At 48.3% G+C, this 21438-nt stretch overlaps 1 protein-coding gene across 2 annotated transcripts in view; it reads right to left on the bottom strand.

The window, feature by feature from the left end:
• WARS1 (tryptophanyl-tRNA synthetase 1) overlaps positions 1–21438 on the bottom strand; it is a 111596-nt gene that overhangs the window by 78139 nt on the left and 12019 nt on the right. For both annotated transcript variants that reach the window (XM_083166969.1, XM_083166970.1), the window contains exon 5: positions 10421–10540. In XM_083166969.1, coding sequence (XP_083023095.1) covers positions 10421–10540 — 120 coding nt within the window. The remainder of the gene's footprint in view (positions 1–10420; positions 10541–21438) is intronic.

The following is a 21438-nucleotide window of genomic DNA, read 5'->3' as shown; positions in this document are numbered from 1 at the left end:
ATCTTTTTCCTGCCAGAGATATCACTTTCCACACAGCCCGCAGTTCCAGGATATTGATCGGCAAGGCAGACTCCTCCGAGGTCCATAAGCCCTGGAAGCGCAGGTCCAAAACCACGGCCCCCCAGGCCCTGAGACTGGCGTCGGTAGTGACTACCAGCCAGTCCCAGGACTGCAGAGACCGACCCCACTGAAGGGAATCCACCTCCATCCACCAATGCAGGGAAGACCGTGTTTCTGGAGACAATACTATGTGCTCTGACTTCATGGTCTGAGTATTCCCTGACCAAGATGTCCAGATGTTCCACTGGAACACTCGAGAGTGGAACCTGGCGAACTGTAGCGTCTCGAAAGTCGCCACCATTTTCCCCAACAGTTTGAGACACCTCCAAACCGATGGGCTCTGAGACCCCAGGATCTCCTGCACCAAGGAGGCCAGGTCCCTGGCCTTTGTCTCTGGTAGGAATACCCGATGTAGATGGGTATCCAGGACAACTCCCAGGAACTGGAGTCTCTGTGACGGCACCAACTGAGACTTTTGTAAATTTAAAAGCCAACCGTGAGCCTGCAAAAACCTGATGGCTTCTGCCAAGTGACTCTGCAACCTTTCTGCCGACTCCGCTTTGAACAGCAGGTCGTCCAAATACGGAATCACAGTGATTCCCCTCAGTCGGAGGGCCGCCGCCATTACTGACATTATTTTGGTGAATAACCTTGGCGCTGTGGCCAGACCAAAGGGCAACGCCTGGAATTGCAAATGCAGGTCTCCTATCACAAACCTCAAGAGAGCCTGATGTTCCGGATGGATTGGCACATGAAGATATGCGTCCTGGACATCCATGGACGCCAAAAATTCTCCCTGGTCCAGGCTTAGCAGCACAGACCGTAGAGATTCCATCTTGAAATGGTCTACCCACAGATGGAGATTCAAGGACTTTAGATTTAAGATTGGTCTGAAAGACCCGTCTGGCTTGGGCACCAAAAACAGAGTGGAATAAAAGCCTTTCTTCCACTCCACTCGAGGGACCGGGATAACCACACCTTTCTCTAAGAGAGATTGAGTCGCCGCCAAAAGAGCAACACAGAGCCGCGACTCCTTTGGCAGTGGTGTAGGAATGAATCTTTTCGGAGGAAGACCTTTGAAGGTAATTCTGTAACCCTGGGATACAATGTCTAGCACCCAGGAATCCCGGCCCAACAATGCCCACGCATCCCTGAACCATCTCAGACACCCCCCCCACCTTGACCACCGCTGGGGTATTCCCCAGGTAGTCATGCAGAGGGCTTGTCCTCTCCTTTGGTGCTTGGTTTCTTATGAAAGGAACCAAACTTTGACTTTGGGGCCTTGCCCCTGGAAGACTGAAACCTTCCCCTAAAAGAATGTCCTCGAAAGGACGCACCCCCTCTAGGGGAGGGCCGAAAGGACGGCCTAAAAGCAGAAAACCTTGAGGCCTGCTTAGCTGCAGGAGCCGGCAGGAAGGTACTTTTGCCTCCTGTGGCCTGCTTAATAATCTCTTCCAGCTCTGAACCAAACAACAGCTTTCCTTTAAAAGCTAATGCCTCTAAGGCCTTTTTTGATTCGTTATCCGCCTTCCAGGCTTTAAGCCAAAGCACTTTCCTGGCATTGACGGATACCGTGGATACTCTGGAAGCCATTTTGAGCGCTTCCTCTTCAGCCTTAAGCACATACTCTGCAGCTGCCTTTAGCTTCTCAGCAAGCAGTAACACACCTGGATCAGCATGCAAAATTGTACATAAGTCATTGGCCCACACAATCATCGCCTTAGAGACCCAGGCTGATGCTATAAGAGGGCGTAAAGTGAAGCCTACCCCCTCAAATATTGCCTTGAGGTTACCTTCCAGCTTCTTGTCTATGGGGTCCTTAAAGGCTGCCCCCCTGGACAGGTAGCACCGTGGCTTTAGAAAGCCGTGCCACAGAAGCATCTACCACCGGAACTTGTCTAGATGAGCCTCAGGCATTGGGTATAGACTTAAAAATCTCTTAGGCATCTGCAGCCTTTTATCGGGTGTTTTCCAAGCCCCTTCCAATAAATCCTGTAAACCTTCATCCGCAGGGAAGGTAACAGTTTCCTTACGCTGCCTTTTAAAAACACCTTTTGCAGGAGTTTTATCCTCCACAGACAAGTTCAAAGCCTGTTTAACAGCAGGAAGCAAATCCTCCACCCCTGAGGCCGAGGGATCCCAGGGGATGTCTGTGTACTCTCCCTCCTCTTCAGCAACAAGTAATGGCACTGAATAAGACCTTTTAGGGGTCCCCACTGTATCACCATCAAATTTGTCTAACAAATCATTAAACCTGCTGATCCCCTTAGCAGTATCCTGCATGACCTGTAAGAAGCTAGGATCTGCCTGAGTCAGAGGCAAGGAGCCAGAGGACTGCTGAGATGATGACATAGGTCTCGGGGAAGCTACCAACACATCACTCTGCCTGTCCAGCAATTGCACTAAGGCATTAACAGACCTTCCCAGGGCACTGGCCCACGCAGGTTCCGATTGCTCTACCCTCTGGGGTTCACTCCCCATGGGTCTCACAGCAGCGCAAGTAATACACAAGCCCCCCTTGGCCATCTGCTCAGGGACAAAATTCAGTGTACAAACACTGCAAGCGCTCAATGCATTAAGGGCTCCCTCCCCCAAAGCCACAGACTGTTGCTCAGACATGATGTAAAATTAACACAGTCACAGCGCAAAATGTACAGGCGTTTTATACAGAGCCAATGTACTCAGTCACTTATCTGTCTGAAGCGTTCACAGTGGGGAAAAACGATGCCCAGGATCTGTCAGCCAGCTCAGCTCCGCTGCAAGCGTTCCAAATGGCGCCAAAACAGAGTGAGGGAAGAGACCAAGTCCCTGCTGCTGCGGGGTCCGTGGCTTTTGGCGCCAACCACCCCCAGACAGCCGCTCTCACTGCAGGATCTCCAAGTTCCAGTGTCTCCCCCTCTGCTGGGGACCACTTGGAACATGCCTGTAACACACTGCTGTCCTCTCATATAGGAGCTCAGTGTGTAAGCTCCGCAGAAAATGGCCGCCGCCATCACGGAGCGCCTGTCCCTCATGTTCCCCACCTAGCGTGAAGCCAGTTTCAGAGCGCTCCGGAGCCCAGGCAGCTTCTTAATAACAGGATTTCTGTACTTACCGTAAATCCCTTTTTCCGAGTCCACAGGTGTCACTGGAGCATAGACAGTGGGGATAGAAGGGCGACCACAGGGAGCTAGGGCACTATGTAATTTCAGTGTGGCCAACTCCTCCCCTTATACTCCCCCCCCCCCCCGGCAGTCTCAAGGATCGTGCCCAGAGGGAGCTGGAAGATAGAAACACACTTCCGAAGGAGAGGTAAGAACACTTTTAACTCAACACAGATGCAGATAGAGAACAGAGTAAAGCAGTGATGAAAGAAACATAAAACTGAACCACAGTTAATCACACAAGAACTAGTTAGCAGGAAGAAACCCCCCAAAAAAGGACTAGAAGGGTCCTTTCCTACCTATAATCGGCAACAGTGCCGAGGAGGGCGTCCAGTGACACCTGTGGATTCGGAGAAAGGGATTTACGGTAAGTACAGAAATCCTGTTTTCTCCTTCCTCCACTAGGTGTCACTGGAGCGTAGACAGCGGGGATGTCCCAGAGCTCCCAACACGGGTGGGAAGGCGCTGTGAACTCCAAGAACTGCTCGGCCAAACTGAGAGGCCGATGAAGCAAACGTGTCAAATCTATAGATCCTAACAAAGGTTTGCCTACCCGAACACGTAGCAGCTCTGCAAAGCTGGTGGATGGACACCCCTCGAGCAGCCGCCCAAGAGGGTCCTACTGAAGGTGTAGAATGTGCCGAAATGGAAGCGGGTGGCGTCTGGGCCGCTGCCACGTACGCTTGTCTTATAGTCAAACGAATCCATCTCGCCAGAGTCTGTTTAGACGCGGGCCATCCACGACGGATTGAATCATAAGTGACAAAGAGACAGTCGAATCTTCTAACTGAAGCTGTTCTAGTGACATAAATCTTCAAAGCCCTCACTACTTCCAAAGATTCTGCCTGTGGATCTTCTGTGAACGCAGGGACTACAATAGGCTGGTTAAGGTGGAAGGAAGATACCACCTTTGGAAGGAAAGATAAAGATGTACGGAGCTCCGCTCTGTCTGCGTGAAATACCAGAAAGGGTGAGCGACATGAAAGAGCTCCCAGTTCTGAAAACCTTCGGGCTGAGGCCAAAGCTAGTAAGAGAATCGTCTTCCAAGTGAGGTATTTGAGATCTACCTCTTCCAAAGGTTCAAAAACTGAGGAACACAGATAATCTAGGACCAAATCCAAGTCCCATGGGGCAGTCGGAGGTCGAACAGGAGGCTGCAAGCGTAGCACTCCCTGAAATAAAGTTTGTACCTCTGGTAGCAGGGCTAAACGTTTTTGGAAAAAAAAAACGGATAATGCGGACACCTGTACCTTCAGTGATCCTAAACGCAAACCTGCAGACAGCCCCGTCTGAAGGAATAACAGAAGTCTGGCCTTTTTGAATGCCGTTGTGGAGACCCCACGGCCTTCACACCAGGCCAAATACGATTTCCAAATCCGGTGCTTTGATGTTACCTCCTTTCTTGCACTCATCATGGTCGGGATTACCGTCCTAGGAATCCCTGCTTGTCTTTGGATGGACTTCTCAGTAGCCAAGCCGTTAAATGAAGCAGCTTTAAGTCTGGAAAGACGAAAGGGCCTTGAGTGAGTAGATCTTCTTGCAATGGTAGAGGCCACGGCTCTTCGACCAGCAGAGTTGTGAGGTTGGTGTACCAGGCTCGGCGAGGCCAGTCCGGAGCGATTAGGAGAGCCAACACCTTCTCCCTCCTTATTCGTTGTAGAATCTTGGGTATCAACGGAAATGGAGGGAACAAGTAAACAAAACTGAATGGCCAGGGAGCCGTCAGGGCATCCACCCCCGCTGCTGCTGGCTCTCGGGTCCGTGCGAAGTATAACGGAAGCTGATGGTTGAGACGTGATGCCATCAGGTCGACTTGAGGATAACCCCATTTTCGAACCAGTCGCTGAAAGATCTGAGGATGAAGGCACCACTCTCCCTGGTGGACATCCTGCCGACTCAGTAGTCGGCCTCCCAATTTTCCACTCCTGGAATGAAGATGGCTGAAATGGCCGTCGCGTGGTCCTGAGCCCATAGCAGGATTCAGCTCACCTCCTTCATGGCTGCCCGACTTCTTGTGCCGCCCTGTTTGTTTATATAGGCTACCGTTGTTGCGTTGTCGCACTGAACCCGTATTAGTCGACCTTGAAGGAGGGGTTGCGCTTGGATGAGAGCGTAGTATACTGCTCTGAGTTCCAGGAGATTTATATGCAGGTGAGATTCCTGACAAGTCCCTGAAATTGATGGTCCAGAGTTAGTGCTCCCCATCCTCGGAGACTCGGATCCGTTGTGATGACTGTCCAGTTCCAAAGAGCGAAACTTCTCCCTCCCTGAGATTGGCTGAATAAAGCCACCAAAGGGAAAGTCTCGCTCTCGGGGACAGGGTCACCAGACGTTGTAGGTGCAGGTGCGAACCTGACCATTGTCTCAGAAGATTGAGTTGAAAAGGTCTTGACCTGAAGCGAGCATACTGGACTGCTTCGAAGGAGGCGGTCATCTTCCCCAGCAGACGCGTACAGAGAAGCACCGAGACCTTCCTGTGTTGTAGTACTAGACGTACCAACTCCTGAAGCGATCTGATCTTGTCTTCCGGTAAGAAAACCTTAAGTTGTATGGTGTCCAGGATCATTCCCAAAAACTGCATTCTCTGAGATGGTTGCAGCAAGGGACTTTTCGTAGTTCAGGATCCAGCCATGTTCTACGAGTATCTTCTTGGTTAGATTGATGTTTGTCAAGAGTTCCTCCTGTGAAGAGCCCTTCAGAAGGAGGTCGTCGAGATATGGGATTATCGTAACACCCTTTGAGCGAAGAATCTCCATCATTACCGCCATCACCTTGGTGAACACCCGTGGTGCTGAGGAGAGTCCGAAGGAATTTGAATTTTTTTTATCTGGATGATTCCAGGCTTGTACTACAAAATCATCCAACTCCTCCGATTGAGGGAAGTTTGATGACTGCTTGGTTTTTTTTCCGAACAGCGAAGGTCTTTCTGGAGTCTCAGAGGTATCCACATAATCAGTGGCTAATGTAACCATGGCAATTAAATTCTCTAAGCCATGTACTACAGGATCTGGGTCGGGAAGAACAACCATCTGAGGACCCTGAGCCTCTGGAATAAAGCATTCTCCTTCCTCTAAATCAGGCATGTCATCTGAGTCAGAGTCGGCGACATGAGTAAACTGCCTTCCCCCTTGTGAGAGAAGAGGGGGTGCAGTTGAGGATGCCTGGCCCCGTTCAACAGGAGCCACAGGAGTAAGGGCCTTAGTTAACCCCTGTACAGCCATGGCTAAAGAGATCTGCTGATCTCTTGCCTGCTTTCTGTCTTTCTGTGAAGCAGAGAGTTCAGAAGACAGATGTGTCATAACATCTGTGAGCTGTGAGGCCCACACAGGAACCTCCTGAGCTTTAGATGAGGAGGGGTTAACAGTACATTTCTCACAGAAGGTTTCTCCAGCTTCAGAAGGAGTAAACTTCCCCTTACAGCCCTTACATTTGGTGTTCCCTCCTGCCATAATGAACAGTATATGACACCACACACTCACTTCACAATACAGAGGTTAGGAGTGAGACTGACAGGGGAGACAGCAGAGAAAGGGTTAAGAGCTGGCCTGGCCAAACTTGCTTTATAATAAAAGCACTGAAGCCTATATTTTTGCACAGCCCAATCTGTCTCACCCTACTCTAAACCCCCGCTGTGTACCTCACAGACTGGGTAGAGTCTATAGCAGGATGGTCACCGGAGGCTTATCAGCAGCGTGCAGAGGCGCCAAATGACACAAAAATGGCCGCCCGCATCGCTGAGAGGGGTTGGACTATGCAGGGTTAACTGCAGCTGCCCGCGTTAAGCCCCGCCCCCTCCGGTCCGTTCCCGGAGCCAGGTTAATAAAAAAAAAACCTCTGCTAGCCGCCTTGCAGTCTGACCTCCTCCACTAGCTGGAGAGAGGTCAGTAATACTCACAGTAGCCGTCTGAGCTGGCCGGTCGGCGGCTTGGCTCGGGAAGCGTCCGTCGCCGCCATTTGCATTATGGGGCGCGTGATGCCACACAGAGACTGAGGTCCCTTCAGCCGGGATCACGGGCGCAGTGCTTTGAAGCAGCGACCGGGTCCCCACCGGCAGCTTCCCGCGTAGCAGGCAGGTAGAGACAGCTAACTGCCTGCCTGTCCTCTTTCCCTAAACTAATAACTCTGCCCAGGAGCAGTCATGAAACATGCCCAGCTCCCTCGGGCACGATCTAAGACTGCCAGGGGGGGGGGGGGGGGGGGGGAGGAGGAGTTGGCCACACTGAAATTACATAGAGTGCCCTAGCTCCCTGTGTTCGCCCTTCTATCCCCACTGTCTACGCTCCAGTGACACCTAGTGGAGGAAGGAGAAAGAAGCTGTAAGCGCTGCACAGGGAGACCAGACAGTGTCTCCCCCGTGCACAGTGAGCTGACAGGACGCGCTTCTGTCAGCTCCTGCTGCGCTTCAGTGAGAATCCTCACACTGTGCCTACCTAGCTAGTGTAAAAGTTAATAAAATAAAAAACTCCTAACTAACTCTAATCCTTCGGCTACTCCAGCAGCCCTTTAGAATAGCACCCACTCCAGTGGGCACCTAACACCAACTGAGGAGTCTGGGATGCAGAAGGGAGGAGCCTACCCTCCAAAAGCTTTAGGATAGGTGCCTGGCTCCTACAGACCCTCCTACATCCCAATGTTGAGCTGTGTCACCAGGACCATTGAAAGAGAAATTCTGGAATATGAAGGTATAGATCCGGAAGTGCCAGTATGGGTGAAGGGAAGAATAGAGAAGAGGGGAGGAGTTAGTGAAGAAGTAGTAAGAAGTACCTGGGAAAAGGTAGGGATAAGTAAGATCGGCCAAGTATATCAAGATGGGAAAGTGAGATCATAGCAAAGTTTAGAACAGGAATACCAGCTCCCTAGAGGGTATACCTTTAGATACCTGCAATTAAAAGGGCAATTAAACCAAAGATATGGGACGGGATATGTGAAGGTGGAAGATTCCCCACTAAAAATACTGCTAAATAAAGAGAAAAAAGTGAGGGTGGCAGAAATGTACAAAATATTAATAGATAAAGCCCACCACCCAAGAATAGACAAAGTAAAACAGGAGTGTGAGCAAGATCTGGGGCAAATAAATGCCCAAGCATGGAAAAGTGCAATGGCATCGCCCACGAGAGCGACAAAGGCGATAAAAACACAGCAAATCCAGCTATATATATTACACCGGGCCTATGTCACCCCAGTAAAAAAGATAAAATATGATAAGAACACAGATGACTTATGCCCTAAATGCAAAAAGGAACCAGGCACCTTTATCCATATGATATGGAAGTGTGAAAAGGTCAAACAATTCTGGGACCAAATAGGCCATATAATGGTAGAACTGGAGTTAGATGAGAGGAATTGTAACCCGAGGCTGTGTCTGCTGAGTATATGGGACTATCAAGGAATAGAGGAAACAAACAAACATTAATAGAAAAAAATCACTGCACTGGCAAAGACAATGGTGGCCAAGAACTGGTGGGCAAGCGAAACACCCAGAATAGAACAATGGGAAAAACTAGTGAACAATACCCTAGAACAGTGGTTCCCAAACTTTTGTGGATCAGGGCACCCTAGAGTATCAGATTTTTTTCCATGGCACCCCATGGGAAAAAGTTTGATACCAAGAACTTCAGAAAAAAATATTAAATTAAGTTGCGCTTATATGAATATATATAAAGATTAATAATGTACAATATAGGATGGAATCAAGCAATCGGAAGGGAGGGGAGGGAGGTAAACTGGGGGTTAAGAAATTAGGGAGGGAGGGGGGTAAGCAGGGTAATATAAGGTAAAATGTATAATGTATGTTGTAATGTATAACTCATGCTGATAATGCACTGTAACCATTTAAAATTGTATATGGATTATAACAAATATGGATTATAACAAATGAAAATAAAGAAATACTGAATTAAAAAAAAATTATATATATATATATATATATATATATATATAATAGAGAGAGAGAGAGAGAGAGAGAGAGAGAGAGAGAGAGAGAGAGAGAGAGAGAGAGAGAGAGAGAGAGAGAGAGAGAGAGAGAAAAAATGTTGACCTAAACACTGTCGACCATTCAACCGTACCCCTTATTGTGCATCACACAAAACCATCATCATCATCATACAATGTCCTAGTTATCATGTGTACATCACTGACCTCCCCAGGCATCAGCCCATTGTGCGGGTGGCTGCAGTCACCTGGGCACCACACGCCATCATACAGGTGTTCCTTCTCACAATGAGACACTATCCTCGTTATTATGAGCACATCGCTGACCTCCCCAGCTATTACGTCAATAGTCAGTCTTGCATCCCTAAATCAGCAGCGATTTCCATATACAGTAATGGGGATGTACACATGGTCGATTAGGCTTGCTATTATAGTGTTCCCGCTAGACTGTTTTAGCGGGGCGCTGCGCCCTGCCCGATTTTTAAAGGGCAAAATGCGCCCTGCCCCTCTCGCAGCGCCCCGCTAAAACAGCCTCACGGGGAAGCCCAGCGTCGCCGTAGACGGCGATGCCCGGCTCTTCCCCGGCAGCATAGTGGCTTTGGAGGAGCCGGTCCCACCCCCTTTGATGACGCCGGCGGCCCGGGCATGCCCCTTTGATGACGCCGGCACCCCGGCACGCCCCTTTGATGACGCCGGCGGCCCGGGCACGCCCCTTTGACGACGCCGGCGGCCCGGGCACGCCCCTTTGACGACGCCGACGGCCCGGGCATGCCCCTTTGACGACGCCGGCGGCCCGGGCACGCCCCCAGCTGTGGCCCGGTCCGCCCCCCGGGCGCCCTGCCCGGTCTGAATCCTAGAGTGAACACTATATTATATACGCATTGGATCAAATCGCACGGCAAGCAACCTGACATATATGCGATTTTGACTATATAGTGCAGATCTGCACTATATAGTCATTGCTGCCCGGTATATCTGGATTTCGATTTCTGCTGTCCCGGGACTATATATTAAAAATTGTATGCTGTATGTACACACCATTAGTGTCTCAGTCAGAAAATCCTATTCTACAGATGGGGATATAAAAGCCATAATCACCATCTGATCACACGACTCGTCCAACAATTATCGTGTTTCCTGTGCAGTATGAGTATAGTGACACCATTACTGCGCCTATACATCTCACTAAGCTTTGTGCTCATCATAGCAACTGATGCTTTCAATGACATTTATACTGAACAATTACAGCACAGTGCTGATTTATGGCCAACAGCCACCCCACTTACTTGGTGAAGATAAAGGGAATGAGGTGTCCTACATGCATTGCCTCTGACGAAGGCCCTCTTCCAGTATACAGGTAAAATGGTTTATTTTTCTCAGCTGCATCCAGAATCTGGTGCATGTCCCTAGGAAGAAGATGACAGCACATTTTGGTTACACGTACTAGTCCATGTGATCGGCTTATACAAACACCACCCACAAAGACCAGTACAGGCTCTAGTGATGACAACAACTAGTGTTCCCGCTAGGCTTATTTTACAGGGCGCTGCGCCCTGCCCCTTTAAAAGCCGCCGATTTCCGCCCTGCCCGTTTTTGCCCGCCCTGCGCCCTGTACAAGTTAATAACTGCTGTCAGCTATTCCATCAAGCATCCCTCCTCCCCCCTGCCACGCTGACATGCCGCTCACCTCCTCTTATGTGAGCGGCTGTCAGCTATTCCAAGGAGCATCTCTCCTCCCAGCGCACCGTCCGCTACAACCCCCCCCCCACCCTCACCTGATCTGCCCCGCATACCTCCGCCCTCAAAGTTTAGTGCACTCGCAGCTCCCCCCCCCCGCCCGCATAGCTGAGTGCTGTGTGTCAGCGCAGGAGCTGGTGTCAGTAACAGTCACTGCTCCTGCGCTGTTAAAAAAATAAAAAAACACAGCGCAGGAGTAGTGACTGTTACTGACACCAGCTCCTGCGCTGACAGTTGGGGGGACGACACACTTTGTGCGCACCACCAGAACCCGCTATCGTAGCCCTGCGGGTGGACCATGCATGGAAAAAAAATAAGACCTCATCTCTGCCTGTGCCGAATCAAGCCCCGCCCACCGGGCCCGGGAGGAAGGCACAGCAGGGACACCAACACCATCTTCCCCCCATCAAGCAGCAAGAAGGGAGAGCAGCGGCACCAGCATGTTTGCCATGGACAGGGACTCTGCACGCACAGCCGGCCACCCCTTACAACTGGTAAGTGCAATCCCATCTGCACTTTATGCCTTGTGGGGTCTTGTAGAGAAGGCAGTCACCGGGCTAAGGAGCAGCCATGCACATTCTGACAACAGGGGGGCCTTATAATAGGTCGGGGGTGGGGGGCGGCAAAAAATGTAGTGCCTATGGGCGGTCAGGCACTTAAATCCGGCCCTGGTTTGGGGGGGGGGGGTTGTCGCGGATGGTGCGCTGGGAGGAGAGAGGAGAGCCCTACAACTTAGCACACCGCCACCGCGATGACAGGCGCTGCCCTATTTGCTGCTGCTCTTTCCCATCCCTGTCTTCCCACTGGCGGGTAGGCAGTAGCAGCCGGAATATAGTCACATGCGCGGCGCTTGCTCCTCCCACCTGCAAAGGGACAGGAGCGCAGTGTCACATGAAAAGCACATGACTTCACTTCATCACCTCACCCTCCTCTCTCCTTCCATCACCTTACCCCCTGATATGTGATATAGGTGATGGAGGAATAGGCAGGTATTCAATGCCACTGCGAGCGGCCGACGAGGGGGTTAAACAACGAGGATCGCAGAAAACCAGCGATCCTCCCTGTTTAACCGATGCGCCGGCCGGTTGCACTATTCAACGTTATGGGGAAATCCTCGCCATCACAGGATGGCGAGAATTCCCCTAAACAGCGAGACCTGCAGCTAATGCAGCAAACTCACTGTAATTAGCCGCAAGTCTCGCAGCTTCTACAGCCACATACGCCGATTCCCCCTCACTCAAAAAACGGAGCGAGGGGGAATTGGCGTATGAGGGGGGGGTTAGTTGAATACTGACAGGGTGAGCGGTGACAGCGAGCAGAAAGCCCTGCTCGCTGTCACCGCTCCCCCACGACATTGAATACACCCCAATATGTGTGATGTAGGGGCTGGAGGCATTATGTGTGATGTAGGGGCTGGAGGCATAATGTGTGATGTAGGGGCTGGAGGCATAATGTGTGATGTAGGCATAAGGTGTGATTTAGGTGACCGAGGCATGAGGGGCTGGAGGCATAAGGTGTGATGTAGGGGATGGAGGCATAAGGTGTGATGTAGGGGATGTGGGATAAATATGCTGATGGTGTGACGCTCAGGTGTCACAAGATGGTTATATAGCATAAATGTGCTGATGGTGTGACGCTCAGGTGTCACAAGATGGTTATATAGCATAAATGTGCTGATGGTGTGACGCTCAGGTGTCACAAGATGGTTATATAGCATAAATGTGCTGATGGTGTGACGCTCAGGTGTCACAAGATGGTTATATAGCATAAATGTGCTGATGGTGTGACGCTCAGGTGTCACAAGATGGTTATATAGCATAAATGTGCTGATGGTGTGACGCTCAGGTGTCACAAGATGGATTATATAGCATAAATGTGCTGATGGTCTGACACTCAGGTGTCACAAGATGGTTATATAGCATAAATGTGCTGATGGTGTGACGCTCAGGTGTCACAAGATGGATTATATAGCATAAATGTGCTGATGGTGTGACGCTCCGTTGTCACAAGAGGGTTTATATAGATGTGCTGATGGTGTGACGCTCCAGGGGGCAGTCCTTCACATCGCAAAGCACAAAAAGTATGTGCTGCACATACTTTTTAACTAGATGCGATGTGATCTAGTTCAAAATGCATGGAGCACATCGCTTCATGTATGGGCACCTTAACATGAATTTTGTCTGATTCCGTGTGGCATAATGTTTATGGGGCAAGTAAAAGGGGATCTACTATGTGTTACATAATGTACATAAGAGGTACACTCAAGGACACGTCCCATTTTGTCGCGGATGGTGCGCTGGGAGGAGAGCCCTACAACTTAGCACACCGCCACCACGATGACAGGCGCTGCCCTATTTGCTGCTGCTCTTTCCCATCCCTGTCTTCCCACCGGCGGGTAGGCAGTAGCAGCCGGAATATAGTCACATGCGCGGCGCTTGCTCCTCCCACCTGCAAAGGGACAGGAGCGCAGTGTCACATGAAAAGCACATGACTTCACTTCATCACCTCACCCTCCTCTCTCCTTCCATCACCTTACCCCCTGATATGTGATATAGGTGATGGAGGAATAGGCAGGTATTCAATACCACTGCGAGCGGCCGACGAGGGGGTTAAACAACGAGGATCGCAGAAAACCAGCGATCCTCGCTGTTTAACCGATGCGCCGGCCGGTTGCACTATTCAACGTTATGGGTGACGCTCAGGTGTCACAAGATGGTTATATAGCATAAATGTGCTGATGGTGTGACGCTCAGGTGTCACAAGATGGTTATATAGCATAAATGTGCTGATGGTGTGACGCTCAGGTGTCACAAGATGGTTATATAGCATAAAGGTGCTGATGGTGTGACGCTCAGGTGTCACAAGATGGTTATATAGCATAAATGTGCTGATGGTGTGACGCTCAGGTGTCACAAGATGGATTATATAGCATAAATGTGCTGATGGTCTGACACTCAGGTGTCACAAGATGGTTATATAGCATAAATGTGCTGATGGTGTGACGCTCAGGTGTCACAAGATGGATTATTTAGCATAAATGTGCTGATGGTGTGACGCTCCGTTGTCACAAGAGGGTTTATATAGATGTGCTGATGGTGTGACGCTCCAGGGGGCAGTCCTTCACATCGCAAAGCACAAAAAGTATGTGCTGCACATACTTTTTAACTAGATGCGATGTGATCTAGTTCAAAATGCATGGAGCACATCGCTTCATGTATGGGCACCTTAACATGAATTTTGTCTGATTCCGTGTGGCATAATGTTTATGGGGCAAGTAAAAGGGGATCTACTATGTGTTACATAATGTACATAAGAGGTACACTCAAGGACACGTCCCATTTTAGGTGATCACGCCCCCTTTTTCTGGAGCCTTCGGCGCGCACATAACCCCAACCTTCATTTTGCCCTTTAAAATTAAAATGTGCCTTCCTGACTGAAAAATGTGCCCTCACGATTGAAAAATGTGCCCTCCCCGTGGTCAGCACCCTGCCCTAAAAAGTTTCTAGAGTGAACACTAAACAACCACTGTAAATTCTCCTCTCTGTAGATTACCATTGCCAAATCCCCCACCCCTATATTGTAACAAGCATGAGGACACCACCTGGAGGACGCTGGTCATCACATGCTGTAGAGAGCAGAACCTGTGTGATGTGCGGAATTCACCATCCTGAGAAAAGCATTGTGGTTCTAGCTCTTGCACTGTACCCAGTAAGAAGCACCTTTATTATATACGTGTACCCGCAGTATATACACAATATAGCAAAGGATTATACTTACGATAATTCCTTTTCTTCGGAATACTTCATGGCAGCCCAACAATGGGTTCATCCCTCTCTCCCTATATACTTAGGCAGGTAGTTTTTCCCTAGGACACGCCCCTTCTTCCTCCTGCATATTAACCAACTCCTTCCCCCATGCCTTCAGTCTTTTGACATGTCTCCGCCACCGATCCTAGGGAAAAGCACAAACACCTACTTCATGGCAGCCCAACAATGGGATATACCAAAGCAGTAGGGTGGGCTACAATACCTTAGATCAAGGCCTGATGTAGGACCTTGCTCCCAAACTGATCTTCGCACACATCCAGTGCATAATGTTTAGCAAAGGTGTGAATGGACAACCATGTCGCTGCCTGTCATATGTCTTTGACCGAAACGTTAGCCTCTCTCCCCCAGGAAGTTGTCATTGCTCTAGCCGAGTGTGCCTTTATGCCCTCTGGAACTTGTCGACCTACTTTCTTGTACGTGAAACTAATTACTTCCTTGAGCCATCTTGAGATGGTTTGTTTGGAAGGAGCAAATCCTCTCTTTGCCCCTTGTGGAATAACATAACGACTTTGTCTTCCTGAAGCTGGCTGTTCGATCCAAATAATTTTTTATTGCCCTAACCATATCCAACGTATGGAGATCCTCTTCTCTTCTACTGGTTGGATTAGGAAAAAATCATGGTAAAATAATATCTGGATCCATGTGAAAAGAAGAAACAACCTTCGGCAAAAATGAAGACCTGGTCCGGAGGACTACTTGGTCCGGAAATAACTTAAGATAGGGTTCGGAAAATAATAAAGCATGTAGCTCCCCCACTCGCCTCGCTGAAGTGATAGCTACAAGAAAAAACACTTTCCATGTGAGAAACTTCAGTTTAGACCTATCACATGACATGAGGCCGTTTAAAACTAAGTTGAGATCCCACTGAGGGACCACCGACCTGATCTTTGGCCGAATCCTTTTTATTGCTTGACAGAACCTCTTTATTAGAGTGTGTTCGGCCAATCTTCTATCCAGCAACGCACTAAGTGCCATAAATATGTACCTTCAGCATTGCTACTGCGTGTCCTTTGTTGAATCCTTCACAGAGGAACAGCAGAATATGTGAGATGCTTGCGTCAGGAAAATGGAACTGATCTTTCGACCACCCAGCAAAGATTATCCAGGTCCTGTAATATATGTTCTAAGACACCTTCTTCCTTGCCTGTAAGACTATGTCGATCACTACCGGAGACAGACCCCTATCTATCAACTGCTTCCTTTCAATCTCCACGCCGCTAAACGTAACTTCTGTGGATCCTGACACAACACTGGCCCCTGCTTCAGTAGATTGTGAGATATTGGGAGAAACCATGGCTCTGCCACCACCATACTTTCTACCATTAGGAACAAGGACCTCATGGGCCAATATGGAAGAATGGCTATTGCTTGAACTTGCTCCGACCTGATTTTCCACAAGACTTTGCGAATGAGTGGGAACAGTGGAAATATGTTCACGAGAGCAAACTTCCACCTCTGGGACAGGGCGTCTACACCTTCGGACCCTCGAGCCGGGAACCTGGAAAAGAACAGAGGTGTCTTCGCATTCTTTGGGGTTGCCATGAGATCTATCTGTGGTTGTCCGAATCGATACACTATTGGTTGGAAGACAGAGTCCTTTAGCTCCCACTCCCCTGGCAACACTTGATTCCAGCTCAGAAAGTCTGCCAGTTGGTTCTCTTCCCCTGGTACGTGCAGTGCCGAGACAGACAACAGGTGTTCTTCTGCCCAAACCATACTAGAAGAAATTTCTTCCAACAGTGAGAGGCTCCTTGTCCCTCCTTGCCGATATATGAGACTGTGGTTGCATTGTCCGAAAAGACTCATAAGTGGGATTGGATCCTACTACGTTTGGACTGAAAGCTTCTATGGTCATACGTACTGCTCTAAGTTCTCTGTGATTTGATGACAGATCTGACTCTTGAATGGACCAGATACCTTGGGTAGTTTTGCCTAAACAATGTGCTCCCCAACTCTGTGGAGCTTGCGTCCTTGTTAATACCACATACTGTGGGCTTGACAGAGACGTTGTCCTGGAAGCCAGGTATTCGCTTTGCCACCAGAGTAGGGATTGGATTACTGACCGCAGCAACATGATTTAACGGTCTAGTGATACCCGACTTTTGGTATACCTGAGGAGGTGCCACTGTAATGTCCTCATATGCCACCTGGCCTAAGGGACCACGTCCACTGTTGATGCCATCATCCCTAAAAGACTTATTGCTAGTCTTAATGGGATCTTCTGATTTTCATGAATAACACCAATGAGATCTTGAATCTTGTCGCACCTTTGACTGGTCAAAGCAATTTCGAACTTTGCTGTGTCTATGACGATGCCCAAGTACTGAATAGTTTGAGTAGGGGTTCGATGGCTTTTGTCCCAGTTGATCAACCAACCGTGTTCCTGTAAAAACTGGATGACTGCGTCTCGAATGGCTTCGCTCTCTGATCTTGCAGAAATGAGTACCGCAATATATTTCTTCCATTTCTTCCTTAGACACTTTATAATGACCATTAACACTTTTGTGAATACCCTCGGTGAGGATGTAAGGCCAAATGGAAGGCAGGTGAACTGAAAACGGTTTTCTTTTTTTTACGCTAAACGTGAGAAACTTTCTGTCTAGTGAACAGATAGGGACATGAGAATAAGCGTCCTTTAAATCTATTGAGATGAGGTAGTCGTTTCTCCTCAGCCCCATTAAGATAGACCTGGCTGTCTCCATGTGAAACTTCTGTTTCCAAATTCTGGTGTTTAGGTCTCTTAAATATAAAATAGTCCTGAGTCCTCCAGAACTTTTTGTTACCACAAATAGACGAGAGTAGAACCCTAGGCCTTTTTCTGCCTCTGGAACGGTTTCAACCACTCCCGATTCTAGCAGGTCTTCTATACTTGAGATCAGAGCTTCCCGTTCCGCCCCTGGGCATGGGAGCTGCGTCTCAAGACACGCCGGAAGGAGGAAGTAGCTGATCGCTATGTTCAACCTCTACAAACCAGGACCGGACTTTCCACGATTCTTATGTACATGTGCCGCACACCATATATATATGATTTATGATCTGTATTGTGGTAATTTTTATATATGTATTATATGTAATGTATTAGTATGTATGCAATTTTATGGAATCATGTTTTATGCAAGTTTTTTAAAGAAAGAAAAAAATGTTCCGCTCCATGTTTTATCTTTTTCTACCTAAGGGAATAATTGGCAAGGGTATAAATACCCTTCAACATCAAGCTCCTTCATACCTTGAAAAAGGGTAAATTACAAAGACCCGAAACGCGTTGGTGAGAAGGAGGATAGCCACCAGAAGAACCCTGAAGTCCCTGACCACTTTTTTCATCAGTGTGGTATCCATCTTGGTTCTCTTCCCGGGTGAGATCAAGTTTGCCTGTTTTGGGCCCAGTGGTTCTCTGGTTCTATCTGGATATATTTTTTGGAGCTTTTTATTGTATCTTTCATCTGGAAGTGTGACGTTCCTTATTGTTGTCCTATGGCGAATAAATCTTTTTGGAATTTATCCATTGGTTTCCTGTGAGCAGTCCTTGTCTCTTGGCGGAGATCGTGACTAAAAGAAACCCTTATATGCACATAGGGCATAGACACAAGGTGAGCACTTTCTACCTATGAGCGGGTGACCTGACGGGCAACAAAGATACCTTTATGTGAAAATAGGGCAAGACGAAAAGGTCAGTTACGGAGTACCCCTGGTGTGAATGAATATCCATTGACATCTGACTGACCATTTTCCCTTTGTCTTCTTTTACACATCCCCCCCATCGAAGTTTGGGGTTCACAAGGTTCTAAAAGAATCTCTACAAGCCGAGGCAGCGCAACTGTAGACATCAATTTCTGGCTACATTGTTTCTATGAGGAGTGGTAATCCTTGGGTGGCTACAGTGCAGCAGTCTTTTGGCGCAATCGTTTCAAACTAATCTCTTCAATTCTGTGAAATTAAAATCTTTCCCTTCTGGGTTTTGAAAGGAACTCTAACAGACACCGAGGAGACCACTTCTAGAACCCAAGTGTCTCGGACAGTTTGCTTCCATTTGGGAGCGAACTGTAACAATCTTCTGGCCACCTGAACTCTCCCCACGGGACATGGTTTGTCACTGTTTTTGATTACCTCTTTTACCAGTTTGTCGGAAGAATGCCCTGAAGATCCCAGATGTATACCTCTCCCCAAATGGCCCATAGGATCTGGCTTGCCTTAAACTTTGTCTGTGGAAATAGTCTGAGGCCCTTCCCCTTTTATCCTGAGGCAACCTCACCGACTTGCCTCCTGACATTCTCTGTATCATTTGGTCAAGCTTACTACCAAAGAGGAATTCCCCCTCGAATGGCAAGGTAGCTAATTTATTTTTAGAGTGGGAGTCCGCTGCCCAGGACTTAAGCCACAGGGTCCTCCTCGCCACTACTCCAGATGTTAACGATTTTGCTGAATAATCCAGCACGTCTAATGACACCTCACAGATATAGTCAACCGCTAGCTGTATTTGAGCTAGGCTACTAATAATGTTCTCTGGCCACTCGCTCCTGTAGAGAGGCACACCAAATTCTGAGAGCCCTTGCTGAAGAAGCTATGGCCACTCCTGACTTAATTAATACCGAGCTGGAGATATGTAGTCTTTTCAATGCACTCTCCATCCTCTTATCCATTGCCTCTTTAAGAGAGGCGCCGTCTTCTAAAGGAATAGTGGTTCTAGTGGTGACCTCTGACACCGCCGCATCTATTTTGGGAATATTGCAGCATTTCAGGAACTCCACATGCTCTATCATGCACTCTTAACTGAACCAATACGTTTGTCTGTATTGGCCCACTCTTTTGTAATGATTTCTTTAACAACTTTATGAACCTTCTCTTTTTGGATCTATCCTCGAATAATGCGTCATACTCTGTTTTCACTGTTTGTTTGTAATTCAATGTTTTATATAAATCTTTGAGAACAACCTCCACAAACTCCAGATTAAATGAGTGTTCCTCTTCTACCAATTCACCAGACTCTGCACCAGAGCCCCAGATCCATCATCATCATCAGTATCCACAATACCAGGTACCATGTCAAACTCTTGGTCTAAACTTGTTTGTGACCTGGACTTTTAACCTTGAAACTCCTTTTTAGTTACAAAGTTTTTCTTCATTCATGTCATTAACTCAATAAGTTGAGACACTGTACCAATACTAGCAGCAGCATCTTGAGAACACCCCTGACACATGGGGTGAGATTTAATAGGATGAGAGATTCAGAAAATGAGAGATTGTGAGAAATCTCCAGTTTTTTTAAAGCGGCAATCATTTCAACTGCAAAATCAAACTGGTATTGCAGTGTAAATGACTGCCACTTTAAAAAAACTGAAGATTTCTCACAAAATCTCTCACTTTCTGAATCTCTCATCCTATTAAATCTCACCCATGGACTTTTCACCAGTGAAAACTTTATCACATCCAAAGCAAGTCTTAGTAGCATGCTTCTTCTTAGCAAGTTTCTTCTTAGTCACCACAGGCCCACTATAATTAAACAAATGATAATCACTAACTAACCTAACAGCAATAAAATAAAAATAAACCAGTCCTCTAAGAAGAGGACTTACCTGGGCAGCAATGCAGAAACTTTCTGAGAGGCTTCCTCTGTGTCCATCGCTATGTCCAGCAATCTCTGACACAAACACACAGGACTTTGGAAGTGCCTATTACACTGACCAGGCGCATAATATAGGGCACTTCCGCCCCCGCTGGAATGCACGTCGGCCTGGAACGCGCAGCGCTTCCGGCCAGGCGTCAGTAGACAAGACGCGCGTCACTCTGCGCGCCCGCCTAGTTGGAACGCACAGTGCTTCCGCCAGAAGGACAGGATCGCGTGTAGTCCAACACACCTGCTTTCAGCAGCTACTGACTAACAGCGCTGCCTGGTTCCAGCGTCTCTCCTTCCTCCGGACGCCATGCCTGCCATAGCCCATCCAACAATACTTACAGCCACCAACAGCACCGCAATAAAGGAGAGTCTGTGCTATATTTGTCCACGCCACAGGCCAGGACTTCTCAAAGGGAACTGGCACCGCCATCCCTATGCTGCACAGGACTGGCAGCATAAAGCCTACCAGTAAGTGCAAAATAAATAAATAACCTATTCTAACCTGTCTAGTCTCTTAGGAGACAGGAAAAAGACTGAAGGCATGGGGGAAGGAAGTTGGTTAATATGCAGGAGGAAGAAGGGGCATGTCCTAGGGAAAAACTACCTGTCTAAGTATATAGGGAGAGAGGGATGAACCCATTGTTGGGCTGCCATGAAGTAGGAAGAAGAAATAAAGGTAGCATTAATATCAGTCACAAATAAGACTACAGTGTGCATTTACTAAAGCTTCTAATAATGGAAAGAGGTCATGTTGCCCTTAGCAACCAATCAGATCCTTTCTATTTCTAGGCCGGAAGTATGTGAGCTTGTGTAGCTGCACGGCTATGAGACTGCAACTTGCCGATCCCAGCCGCACGCTCTGCACATGACTGCATGCATGGGACAGCTGGGAGTATGTGAGCTTGTGTAGCTGCATGGCTGTGAGATAGCGACTTGCTGATCCCAGCCGTATACTCTGCACATGACTGCGTGCATGGGACAGCTGGGAGGGAGCATTCTCCTTGGCTTTCTTCAGTGTCCTCAGTTGCTTTTTGGCTTGAAGGTAGCCCTGCTTAATGGCCGGGACCTGATGCCTCCTAAAAGCAATTAACTGCTATGGTTTGCCCAGTATCTGGTGCAGCCCCTTTTT

Source organism: Crinia signifera, chromosome 12 (genome assembly GCF_055691185.1).
Source record: "Crinia signifera chromosome 12, ASM5569118v1, whole genome shotgun sequence".
NCBI classification, from domain to species: Eukaryota; Metazoa; Chordata; class Amphibia; order Anura; family Myobatrachidae; genus Crinia; species Crinia signifera.
The sequence above is the reverse complement of the archived record's forward strand: the minus strand, read 5'-3'. Positions and strand labels throughout refer to the sequence as shown.